The following is a 14164-nucleotide window of genomic DNA, read 5'->3' as shown; positions in this document are numbered from 1 at the left end:
AAGTTTCAGATTCACGTTCGGTAGATATTAACGTTCAACACAGTTGTTTCACTTTCATGTGCATGACTTTGAGGATTACTGGGCGCCTGCACATTATCACTACGACTGGAACTGGCAAAGCTTGGTTCAGGATTCATAGGTGTGGACTGTGCATCATCATTAGTTTCAGAAACTCTTGCTTTTTTTTTTACAAAAGTCTAATGTTTTTTGACTAGGACGTTTATTCATTTTGTTGCGCTGTAACCAAAAAATTGGTTGTAAATGCATAATAACAAATATAAGAGTCATGTTAAAAAGTTTTTTTTATATATTTTTTAATACATAGAAAAAATATGCAATGAAAAAACTTTTTAATTTTATTTATATTTTTTAATTATTGGAAAAAACCGTTTAAAAAAACAAAATAAATGATTTAAATGCACTAAAACGCAAAAAAATTAAAATTCACAATGCTCGCTCTGTATATAATGCATATTGAAATGATTTAGCACACACTTTTTTACGTTAGAAAAACTGCTATTAGTCAAAATTTGAAACAAATTAACAGAAACCTGTTTTTTTTTCAATAAATAATAAATCAATATGTGGATACGTCTTAAATAATATATTATTTTGCGACAACCTTTTACATTTTACTAAAATGGATAGACAAAAATTTAACTTTAATTTATATTCTGTAACTTGTTTAAAACGGATATAAATTAACAAAAAAATAATAACAAATTCAAAAACAAAGGTAAGGACACAAAGTCACGGTCTCATCCAATCTATATAATTTATTAAAAAAGCTTAAAAGCTACACGTGTTTCGCTCCTGTCGGAGCATCATCAGGCCTAGACCTACGCAGATCACATTACAACTGACTTTGTGTCCTTACCTTTGTTTTTGTTTTCGTTTGGTCTCTTAGAGAAAAATGGATGATACGTTTTTATAATAACAAATTCGTTTATTACTTGGATGAACCGCTGATGGTGCTAAATTAAATGATAGTATTGCACTGGGTAGGTATGTAACAAAGTCAATTAATTCTTAGTTTTTAAAAAGCAATAAACACAACAATGGACAAAGTAACACCAAAAACACAACAATTACAACAAAAACTAATTAGATAATATTCAAATAGGAAATCAAGATGCAAGCATAGAACAATGATAAATAGAAGAACATTAGGGGGGTATTGGATGTTGAATGAGTGCATCTTTGATGAGAGGCACACACTGGAAGGTAAAAAATGAAAACCAAATCCATTCCATATTCCATACCTGACACCTCTAAGTATCGGTCTTGCGTTTCTGCGTCTAGCCCTCGACAGGCTATCGAATCGAAGGGCTGAAATTATGTGATAAACATATAGATGGCTCTACGGGGTTGGTTTTTTTTATATATATTCTATTGATATTTCAGTTTAAGTGCAGGGAAAATGGGTTTTTACTGATTTTTTTCTAGGTTCTAGGTATATAAAGGAAAATTTTATTTTTTATTCTTGGAGAGGGGGGTAAAACCCTCAGTACCCCCCACTTATCAACGCCCTTGGTAAGAACAGTTACAACCACTGACAAGGTTTTAACTTTTGTGAATTCTTTGTTTATTCACATTTATGTACAATTACTGTCCATATAACATTATTTATTATAAAATGTTCACCAAACTGATTTTCATGATAAAAGTCTTTGTTTCCCATAGGAAAAATAAAAAGTGTTATTTCCATAAATTGGATATTGGAAGTGAAAATATCGGAGTTATGAAAATTTCTCAAAATTCGACAAATTTGTATTTTTTTTGGCATTATCAGCATGAAAAGAGAATGAAACATTTTATGTGGAAAAAATTTATTAATTCACTGTGAATTGTAAGTTGAAGTATTGATTTCTAAATTTGATAAGAAGACAGAATTAAAAACTTGACATATATTGTTTTCTTGAAATATTAATGAAAAATGCCTTATGCCAAAATTCCTTTTTTTCCATGGTAGAGCCTTGACTAAAAGGTATAATCTCTATATGAATAATTCATAAAAATTATTTAAAATAAAAAAAAATCCAGCATTAAGTTGAATTTCTATAAGGGCATGAAAAATTACGTCAAATGCCTGGAATATAACTCTAAAAATCTGGAAGATAAATTATGAATCTGAAATAAATAGAAAATTTGATATAAAAATTAATTTCCTAAGCTGGAAAATGATGAAAAATAAAGCCTGTAAAATAGAAATTCCATTATCTTATTGATTTATGCATAACTTAAATTGATTTGACTCACTTTATATTTTAAAAATGGTTTATGCTAAATTTCTCCATTTGCTATAGGAAAAAAACAAGAAAAGTGTAATTGTTTTTCTAGGCATTTTTACATATGACACAGATATCTGATAATTGGTGATAATCAAGAATCACTTCATTTTGAATCTCTATGGTGAAGTTATTTCCTAATTCACAAGAAGAATAAATATGTTGTATAGCACAGGCACACCCGTAAAAAAATCCTTATAACTCATCATTTTCTATCAAGATTTTAAGAATTCCTTTAACCAGAGTTATGAAGTTGTCAAGGAATCTCAATTATCAAGAATCACTTAATTTTGAAACTCTAGAGTCAAGCTATTCCCTAATTTTCAAAAAGAATTAAAATGTTTTATAGCAAATGCACTCCTGTAAGAAAATTTCTAATAACTCATCATTTTTTCTTAGGGTTTCAGGAATTTCCTTGATTAGAGCTGTGAAGTTGTCAATGAATCTCAATTATCAAGAAGCACTTCATTTTGAAGCTCTAGGGTGAAGTTTTCACAGTCACTCCTTTAAAAAAAATCCTAATAACTCATCATTTATTAACCAGGGTTTTAGAGATTTTCTTAACCAGAGTTATGAAGTTGTCAAACAATCTCAATGATCAAGAATCACTTTATTTTGACGCTCTAGACTAAAGTTATTCCCTAATCTACAAAAAGATTAAAGATATTGTGAATTACAGGCTCTCCTGTAAGAAAATTCCTAAGAACTCAATATTTTCGATCAGGGTTTTAGGGATTTTCTTGACCAGTGTTATGAAGGTATTAGGGAATCTCAATTATCAAAAATCACTTCAGTTTGAAGCTTTATAGTGAAGTTAATTCCTAATTTATAAGAGAAGCGAGATATTGTATAGCACAGGCACTCCTGTAAGAAAAATCCTAATATCTCATTATTTTCTTCCAGGATTTTAAGGATTTCCTTGACCAGAGCTATGAAGTTGTCCTAGGAAGCTCAATTATTAAGAATCACTTTCCCGAAAACTCATTTATCTTACAAACTTAGCCAAAATATTCACACAAGGCGAATTACCTCAACATATCCAACAACAACTAATAAAACTCAAAAGGCTAAAGAACTTTGAAACGTTTACTTTTTGCCAAGATGTATAATATGCTTCCTAAGCACTTTAAGCGAATATAAAAACTGGATATTTCTGAAAAGGAGAGAATAACTCAAAATACCTGCAATGATTATTGATTTTGTTTGTCTTGTATAAGTATGTTTTTGGATAGTGGTACCTAATATGGACTTAATCAAATCCTGGATGTAATTTTTATTACTGATTACAGTTAATAGATTACAGTTATTAATAAATGTGCATAATAACAAATACATTTTTGTTGCATAAGGCACATAGCAAATAATCTGCCATTCAATAAAATATATTAAATTTTTTGAACCGACTTACAAAATATACAACAAAAATTAATATTGATAATAGTAATACTACTAACAACTAACAAACTTTCTGTACACTGTGGTCTGAAACCCTCGAAGGTGTAATGGTTAGATAGGAACAATCTATTTGTTGCCAACTTAATTTATACAAAAATGCTGCTTCTGCATTTTTTTTTCTTTTTTTAAGTGTAATAACTCATTGATTAAAATAACGTCTCTCATATCAAAATATAATACAGTATGTTTCTTTATAATAAAAGTAGCTCGTATTTTTTCAATGGTATTTTTATTCATTGATAACATAACAACATGAACATTAACTTGAATAACATGAACTTGATATAATAGAACAATATTCTTAACTTCTAACATATGCAATATAAAGAATTGTTAAAGTTACAGTGGTGGCCAAAAGTATGGAAACTTTTTTAATTTGTATTTTTTTTTTAAGAAACCAGGAAATATAATAAAGTTACTCATATCGTGATAAAGTATATATAATATATTACCTAACTTAACATATTAATTTGAAATTAAACGTATTACAAAAAGAAAATTAAATAAAATTAATATTTTCTTGGCTAAAAGTTTGGAAACTGAAGAAAGTTATTTATATAAATTACATCTAAATCAAAATCTGCTAATATTTTGTGGCATATCCCTCCGAATTTATTACTTCTCTACATCTTCGTGGCATAGAATCGACCACAGTCTTGCACAGTCCTCACTGGAAATGGCAGCCCACTCAGTTTGCAGTATTTCCCACAGTTGAGCCTTGTTTGAAATCGAATGGTTTCGAATCTTCCTGTCTAAATGATCCCATAAATTCTCTATGGGATTCAGATCTGGGGACTGTAAAGCCCAATCCATTAAAGCAATGCTCTGTTCATTTAACCAGTTTTTCACAAATTGGGACTTGTGTTTAGGGTCCTTGTCTTGCTGAAACAACCATCTTAATGGCATTTCCTCCTCAGCATAAGGCAACATGTTGTTCTCCAATATGTCTTTTAATATGTGTTTTGACTAGGGGGCCAACACCTGACCGAGAGAAACAACCCCACACCATTACGCTTCCACCACCATGTTTTACCGTAGGCATTTGGTATTTGTGGCTGTACCTTGTACCTTTTGGTCGCCGGACATAACGTCTCACGTCACTCCCAAATAATTGAAACTTACTTTCGTCACTAAGCAATACAGTATGAAGTGACTGGTGAGACCAGGTAAGATGATCTCGTGCAAATTTCAAGCGATCCTTTCTATTTTTCTTTGATATTAGTGGTTTCTTTACAGCAATTCTTTCAAAAAGCCCCACTTCATTTAGCCTTCTTCTCACCGTGCGAGCAGACACAGAAATCCCCATTTCACTCATTTCTCCAGAAATATCTATAGAAGTTTTCTTTGGGTCGTTAATCGATATTCTTTTCATTACCTTCATAGCCCTTTTGGACAACTTTCTTGGTCTTCTTCTCTTCAAATTTTTTAATTATTTTTGAAACAGTGCCTTTTAAAATGTTTAAATTTTTACCTATTTCTATTTGTTTATAACCCTTCTGGTATAGTTCAACTATTTTACCTTTTAAATCACTAGATAAGTATTTACACTTAGGCATGATGCCTGTCTTCACTCAAACAAAATCGTACCGTTAAACAGCTTGTAGTAAACAATTATTATGATTTTATTAAAGGTTTCCATACATTTGGCCACAGAGAAATAACTCCTCTTTCATCAAAACTAATAAACAACATTCTTTTGCTTTACCTCCATTGGAATATCTTTATTTGCTGATAAGCTGTTTATTAATATTTTTGAGAGAGATATTTTCTGCATTTTTTGAAAAAGTTTAGTTTCCATACTTAGGCCACCACTGTATATTTTAAAGGGATCAATTAAAATCCAAGCTTTTCAAATTTTTTTTCTTTAATTGCCAACGTTCAAGACCTAATTAATATATGCCGAGACGTTAACGGCAATTAAAGAAAAAAAAATTGAAAAGCTCGGATTTTAATTGACCCCTTATCCAACTAAACCCATAAAAATTAACAAAATTAAACTGTGTCACTAAAACAACATAAAAAATTGTTAAAGTTCTTTCATTTTAAAAATCATGCCATCAAAAACCCCAGCACTGATGTCTTTGAAGTAATAAATTCAACGTGTTTTTTAAATTTTAGTTTAAGATAAACAAATTACTCCAAGGTCTAATTTGTGATACTCTTTTTAATTAAATTATTTTATACCTGTACATAATTAAGTGAGTCTTCCTGCTAAATGTCACAACATAATATTTGTTAATATTGAAACTTAATTTATATCTTTCTGAAGTAAATCACAGTTCTTTCGACAATTTTTGTTACCATTTGCAAAAAGAAGACAAAACGAGTTTCTTACTTTAGATTTTGGGATATCATTACAAAAACAAAGGTTCGAGTCCTGTGGTACACCCGAATACGTTGAAAAGAGTTCAGACGATGCACCCCTGTAAACCACATACTGTTTTCGATTGTTTAGGCATAAAGTTAATAGAGTTTTTTCTGAAAGTCCAAACCAGGCAAGCTTTTACAGAAGAACATCGTGGTTTACTCGATCCAAGGTTTTAGCAAAACCTGTAGGTATTATAATGAATCTGGATGTTACTATCTAAGGCAGAATTAACATGCTGTGTAAAGGAAGGCAAGTTTATATCTGTCGATCGTTTTTGAGTAAAACCACGTTGCTCCTCTGCAATACACCCCTGACATGATTATAAATCTTGTTGTGAAGTATTGATTCGAATCTTTCACTGGTACTGAGTAGATATCAATGCCACAGATCGATATTCTTTTATATGATTATGTTTTGTGCATATCTTTGATATTTTCCAAGAATCTGGAGTAGTTTTGAAAGTTTGATTGTATCACTTCATACCGAAGTTGAGACCTTATTGAATGACTGAAGCATTTGTGCTTATGTTGTATATATTTCTGCTCACGTTTTGTAACTATTTATATTATAAATTAGCACATTGAACAGCTCGGAAGACGAACATCAATCGAACGAAGGAAGTACCGAATACAGCCCGAACCAGCCCCCGGGACTCACAACGTTAACTTACAACAGTCGGGGTCTAAGGTACGACCCGTTAGAAGATTATTGGCCGTTGCAGAAACGACGAAAGTCGAAAGAAAGGGAGCGGCACGAACAAGAGATCGACTCGGAATTCGATCGGTTACGATGGGGAGAAACACGAAGGGAGGAGACTGTAAGTTGCAAAGAACCGGTGTTGTCCTTTAGGTCTGCTCTGCCAATAAATAATCGGTCTAGACACGGTAATGGTGCGGATTTGGTGTCGAGCAGTAGCGATTTTGTCGCTCCGGTACCTCAAGTGGTAAGTCACCTTTAATTTATACTCAGGTTTGTAGTGGTGTTTTGAGATAAGAATGACAAACCTATGAGTTTCCCTCCGGTTAAATTAAAGCATTCTTATCACAAATTTTTTCAACTACTGTGATAACTTAAAAGTTTTATCGTATTGAGTTATTAACAGTCTAATCGACTTCTACTGTCTGGAAAATATTAACGTTAATCTTTATATTTTGTCTCAAGATATTCTATTTGTCTAATTCTCTTTTGTCCAGATGTGCCCGTAGTTTTAACAAACTAATTTCAATGATGATATATATTTCACAGTCAGTCTGATGTCATTTAAGCGCCACTTAAGGGATTTTGCAAGGAAATGTATTATATTGTCCTCATTTTCTTATTGTCTTTGCTCTTTATATTTTTTTTTAATATTTTTCTACGATTGTTAAGATAATTATAAATAAATTAGTTAGTTGGATTTATTTCCTCGTATATTTGTTAGATTTAGAGAAAGTGTAACAAGTGGCAAAGCGCTTGCTGTTTTTAAAGTCACTAAGATATATAAAAGGCTTTCCGGTTATGGAATTGCTCTCTGCAGGAGAGTCTTGTACTTAAATAAATAAATTAAGCCAGTACTTGTAAAAACAGAAAGGGATTGCTATCTTAGTGTATGTTAAGAAAGAAAAGGGTTAAGAAAAGTCATTGATTTTCACTTTCCTTTGTCGATTTTTTTTTAATAATTTTTCTGTAGTCTTTTAAGACTTATTATTCTGTAAACCAAATTCATTTCGCCAATTATATTAGGACGGTACTAAAAAACGTCCATTGTCATAATGCCACGTTGCGGAATTTATTTAGACCGTCTTTAGGGTTGGAAATAATAGGTTTATTTTATTATAATGTTTACGGGTAACCCCATTTTTACAAAGTTTATAATCATTAAATACTATAAAAAACATTTTATAGCAAATCAATTAAATACCTAAATGGTAAACAATAGCATTTCTTAATTGTATAACTTTAATGTAATTACAAGAAAAACATTTATAAATTACCTAAATCTAATCCGTTCAATTGATTTTGAAAGCCACACATAAAGTATCCAAAAATATCTATATTAATATTATTTAAAACTGGCAGTGATTTATCAATAGGGCAATGGTGTCCATAGTTGGTTGAATGAAATGGAATGTGAAAAAGAGAGTGATTGCAAAAAATATGACGGGATACATTAAAACCAACCTTGGATAAGAGTCTAGGACAATCCATCAAACAATTGATTGAGAAACAATATTCAGTTTCAATGTAACAAGCATATCAGATCTATGGTAGTTTTCAAAATTTCTTTTAAGTTTATATCCCATGAATCGACTTATATTGAATACGTTCCAGACAACCAATGCATATCCGATACTGCGGTGACCAAATGATAATGATTCCAGATGGGTTCCCCAGAAGTGTACAGTTTCTCAGTACCCTCTCAAGATAGTACCTCAGAATTACGTATAATAAATCACAGAACTTTTGTATTCTTTATGCTAATCTGTGAGATATTCTCAGAAAATGACAATTTCTCATCAAACCAGACATCAAGATGTTTGATTATAGGAACAGACAGTAAAGTGTCATTAATCCAGTATTATATTGATTTGCCTTCTTGAAGTTTGTTCACATTTAGCGAAAGATTATTAGATACTGACCACTTGCATATAGCATTCAAATCACTTTGAAGCCGTCTTATATAATACCTGATTATTTGAGGTTGACAAAAGCCAAACTGGTCTTCACTAATCAGTACTCTACACTTCCATGCTAACTGATCATAAATAATGCTGTCAAATAACTTGGCAATGGCACATTTACGTCATTATGGCTTCCACACTTAAAAATAGGGGCATCAAAATGCTGCTTCTAAATGCTAGGAAATCTGGAAGTTGATAACGAGAAATTAAATAACACATAAAGAGGTTTAGTCAAGGAAAATATACATTAAAAAAAATGTTTGGAATACAATGAGGACCAGGCACGAATGTAGCGGGAAATTTATTTATTTTCTTAATTATTTCCGAAATAGAAATTTCCTGAAGTGATATAGGGTCTGAGGTCTGAATAATAAAATCGGAGCACGAAGAAGTAGATCTATCATATACACTAGTAAAAAATGTAGCAAACAAGTTTGCAATGTCTTGCCCACATAGTTTTATAACCAAGGATACTTGGTTATTAGTCTATGCTTGCCCAGTAACAGCAGCAGTAACAGACCCTTAATATTAATAATAATAATTACGTTTATTAATCCATATTAACTGTACAGTGCTGAAATATATATATATGGATTAAAGGGCCATTTTCTCAGCATCCTAACAAAGTTAGAGGCTGTTGAGGTCACAAAATAAACAAAACTAAAAGATAAATCTAAATTAAAATTTACTATAGAAAGTGATAAATATAAAAGTAAGAGCTGGCGAATTACAGAAAGAAGGTGATACAGGGAAAACAGAGAAAAAAAAAGGAAAACCAGAGAATAAGAAGAGAGGCACTGTATTTGCTTATTTGCTATTAGATATAAGCAACTCCTTCTAGATTATATCCTTAAATGATCTCACAGATGGAACCAAATCCAAGACTTTATATTTATTAATCAAGCTGGCCGCATTATAAGAAATAAGACCCTAAATGTATTTACTGGTTTTACGAGTATTCCTTAAATAATTCCAGAATTGTCTAGGATTTTGTAAAAGTGAGTTATTGATAATAACGGGATAAGATCTATCATATTCTTTTTTACACAATTTCCTATAATTAGAAAATATTTCATAATTACGAGTAGATCTACAGGACATGTAAATTTTATATGCCTCTTTTTTTTACAAATGAAATGTCTCAAATTAGAACCAAACCATTTGGGAAATGATGATGTTTTGAGACGCTAAACACTAGCTGCAATATACTATTTACATTAAAATAGTTAACGGTTCTAAAATCATAATAAAACTCATAAAATTTTAGTGAACTTACCTTGGTAGATCAACGCAACAGGATATGTGATGCACACTGCATGGCAAGATGTTATCAATAGACAATGTTATATGTATATTTTAAACATTGGACAACACTAAATCTAGAAAGACATGTCGATCGTTAGAAAGAGTGGATATGAGTATATCTCTGCCAGAGACACATTTCAGGGCAGTCGACCTATATTCCACCATCCTCAATAGACCATCTAGCCCCAGGAAAATAAAATTAACAAAAACCATGAAATAGGAGTCGTGATGCCATTCAGCAGCATCCAGAAGGGCTTGCTCATATAATTTTACTATCCGAAAAATTGTCATTAAGCAACGTTTCGATTAAGACAATAACTGAATACTTATTAGAAAGAATTAAATTGTCATGTCTGTAAGTTTTTTATATTAGACCGCCAACATTTTGACAGTAAATTTGGAGGTTGCCTAATTGTTTTTTGGCTAGATAGATGTTTGGCAATGTAGGAATTTCCATTTCTGAACCTAACAAATACCTCATTTTCGCCATTATTTTTACGTTCATTCAACTGACCGTATACACTTCTTAACTGACGACGTTGCATTGCTGTTAAATCAGCCTTAATATGGATACCTTCCTCGCGAAGACGACTCTTGTTATAAAGAAATTTTTGAGCCATCAGCTCATCAGGAAATGTTAACTTCAGAATTCGGGGGTTTTCACCAGTTCTATTTCCAATTTCTCAAAAATATTTAAAAGTAAACTATGCCCTCTGTAGATCTAATTGTTCTAAATCAAAATTGCTTTGCATATAAGAGGCAATGTTTTTATTTTAAGTAGGTAACTGGATAATATTACAAACGTTTATAGGTTCCCGATCAACCCACTTTTGGCCGTTTTCAATTCAGCCCCAACTACAAATTAAACGTCAGCCTGCACAACTTTTACACCGAACGAATCGACAACGTGAACATCGACGAGGAGGACGTGTTCGTTTTGAACGATTGCGTAAAGTACGGACAGGGAAAAGTGTTTTTGGATTTGGTCACTAAATATAGTGGTCCAGTTACCGTGCAAAATTTCATTTCCATGGTGTTGGCCAACTTGAAGGGCTTGAATCAGCTGGTCGGTCGGACTTATATGAAATTATTAGATAGTATTGGTAAGTGGAAATTTAACAAATTAATTACCTAAATTTGACTGTTTCAATTTTATCTGAAAAGTGTATGATATTAAAGTAGAACGTTACAAATACCAGGCAATGGATTTGAACACCCATTGAATGTCAATTATTATCTGAAAGATAAAAATCTTGGGAATTAGGAAAACAGGACATTTTTGGGAACTTGCATGTTTTGTTTTGATTAACAGTTTTGCCATCTGGTATAGTACTTGTGAATTTAAATATTAATTTTAAGAGTAAGTACAGTGCAACTATTGGGTAAGAAATACTCTTTCTTTGGCTAGAAACTTTTTAAGTATATTCTTCTTATTTTGTGCAAATAGTCTCAAGAATAGTCATAGCCAATCAATACTGTATTGAACTACCTAAATTCTTATCTCAGAATCGCGTTTTTCCATCAAATCAATCCTCAGGAACCTTTATTAGTGTAGAAAAATGTGACAATATCTTGGACAAATATCTACAGGGGTATTTAAGTTATCGAAAAAAAAAACATTTTTTTGTTAAAACTTTACCACCCTGTAGCTCAAAATCTAAAAGGTTTAGGACCTATGTTTATAGGAACTTTTTTGCGAATTTTTGTCCAAAGAACACGTTCCTGAATTTTGTCGCAATATATAAAAAACACCCTGTATATTAAAATCAGGTTAACTAAATAACTGTTCCCAAGCAATTCTTATGAGTCAGTCATTTCTAAAGGACATAAGATCTAAGCAGTGATTGAAATAATTTAATAAACTTAAGACTAAATCGTTTTTATATATTTATTTTCAGGAGAGCACCAGAATTTTTATGGCAACCTAAACCTACGAGTAATTTTAGAAGTAATCACCATGAATGTATTATTTGAATTTGAGAAGCATAACATATTCGAGTATGCCCGCGACTTATTAACCAGGTTTCTAGATTGGGACAGTTTAGTCACTTCTAGGGCAAGTAATAATTAAAATAACAAAAAAACTTTTCGTGAAATTCGAACATCTTTTAGTTGTTCATCACGGACACACGTATAGGAGTCTCGCTAGTCGGCAGATATCTGTTTATAGCCAAACTACTGGTGTATACGAAACCGGAATTAACGTTTGAAATCTTGGTGAGCCCTGGTAAGGATCACTATTAAAAATTTTCCAGTGTTATTTATGCCCATTTACAGCCCTTCACTTGTTGGAAGATTATTCAAAATGGCCATATTATCCGAGCAGTCCTAATCCTAACGTCTTCAAGGCCGATTTAGAATCTCGAAATGGGGTGTTAAATAAGTTCTTCCAAATTGGGTTTTTACATAATGTGGTTATCGTTATCGAACTGTATAAAAAAGCTTTGAAAACAAACGAGGGAATTTGGTGTTTCGGTGAGTAAACTTTTAACGCATTTTATTATTATTTATTGTTTACTCTCATTTATTTTTAGATGTAAGAAAGTATGTTGATCCGATGGTAGCGAAACTGATAAACGTTAAAAAAATCGTTTTTTTAAAGCAAATTTTGCCGGAACTCGCTCTATTTCTCGATTATTTAGAGAAGGACACTCTAAGGGCGTGTGTTTGCTTAATGGGTAGGCATTTAAGCAAAAAGGACATTTTTCGGTTGTACGACCAGTGCACATACAAACAAGTTTACCAGCAGATTCATCAAGGCCAAGTAATAAACAGAAAAGATTGAAATTTTAAAAATATATTTACGTTTTGTTTCCAGTATTTGGTTAATACCATTCTGATCAGAACTGACATGCTACCAGTGGAAATCGAATTAATCATTTTGTATTATTTCGATAAATTGTGGGAGGAAGGACTGTTGCCGTTCGGTTCAGATTCTCTTTACATTGAAATTAAACTTCCAGGTAATGAAATTTAGATTCTTAGGTTAATGAGGTTGATGTAAATAAGGTTTGGGATAAGGTTGAGATAAGGTTTTCTGCGGTTGTATGTAATATTTTGGAATTGTACGTTTCATAACAATCAATAACAACACTAAATATATGTATCAGATTGTTTTATATGGTTTACAAAATTAAGCAGATCTATTAATCAAGAAAAAAATTATCCCACCAATAAGAATATATCTTTGGTGAGAAATCTGCTGTTTACTGTTAGCATATTGTTATTTCGAATGAATAAATAAAACATTACTATAATATTATACATGACACAAATGTAGTTTAACCGATAATTATATTAACCCTGACATTTGCTCAAGAGTATTAACAACGTTAAACCATTACGCTAACCAAAAAAAATAACGTTTTTTTCTTAACAGGAAACTCGCCGCCTAAATCGAAATTCCCTTTACTCGATTCGAACTGTAGCGTATTTGAAATGAAGCAGAAAGTCGAATACGTGTTAAAAACCAAATGCGGGGTGGACTGCAAGACGATTAGCCCCGACGTGCTAATGGTCGAAAGAGATGCGCTGGTGAATTATTTTGGTGCCCATCCGTCCTCTACCGATGTTACCGCATTGTGATTTTTTTTTAATTTACAAATATTATTTTGTACAGTTTTTAAGCAATATTGTTACTGCGTTTTCTCTTAGTTTTAAGGATCTACCTTATTTTTTTATCAGATTTATTTAATGTTGCTTAAATCCGATTTTTAGATGATCAATTTGTTTGTTTGTTGGTTATTGCAACAAAATTGAGTCTCGATTTACGAATTTTGTTACTTTTTATAGGAATAAACATTAAGTTTTATATATGTTGGTTTCATTTTTTAATAAATGGATTTTCCATATGACTTTTATTCTATAAAACTTAAACTTCAATTGCCTGGAAACCATTAAACATGTTTCATACCTCATAGAAATACAAATAGACACTCTTGGTTGGTGTATATGACACTGTTAATAATTTTGATTGTTCATGTTAATTGTGTTAGATTACGACGAAGGATTAAATTTAAAATTACTGAGAACTTTTAAAGTTGAATATGCATTTTGTTCGTCTTGAAATCTTGTCTAAGTGATTTTTC

At 31.6% G+C, this 14164-nt stretch overlaps 1 protein-coding gene across 2 annotated transcripts in view; it reads left to right on the top strand.

Annotated features, from left to right (window-relative positions):
- LOC126736728 (uncharacterized) overlaps positions 1-13889 on the top strand; it is a 43645-nt gene extending 29756 nt beyond the window's left edge. The window contains exons 11-18 of one of the 2 annotated variants that reach the window (XM_050441242.1): positions 6700-7054; positions 10888-11179; positions 11975-12132; positions 12189-12303; positions 12354-12551; positions 12611-12840; positions 12895-13039; positions 13456-13889. In XM_050441242.1, coding sequence (XP_050297199.1) covers positions 6700-7054; positions 10888-11179; positions 11975-12132; positions 12189-12303; positions 12354-12551; positions 12611-12840; positions 12895-13039; positions 13456-13661 — 1699 coding nt within the window. In that variant the 3' untranslated portion in view covers positions 13662-13889. Of the gene's footprint in view, positions 1-6687; positions 7055-10887; positions 11180-11974; positions 12133-12188; positions 12304-12353; positions 12552-12610; positions 12841-12894; positions 13040-13455 lie in introns of both variants that reach the window. The other variant, XM_050441241.1, reaches the window with a different exon arrangement.
- The last annotated feature ends 275 nt before the right edge of the window (positions 13890-14164 follow it).

The sequence above is a fragment of the Anthonomus grandis genome, chromosome 5, assembly GCF_022605725.1.
Source record: "Anthonomus grandis grandis chromosome 5, icAntGran1.3, whole genome shotgun sequence".
NCBI classification, from domain to species: domain Eukaryota; kingdom Metazoa; phylum Arthropoda; class Insecta; order Coleoptera; family Curculionidae; genus Anthonomus; species Anthonomus grandis.
This window is presented reverse-complemented; position numbering and strand designations above follow the sequence as displayed.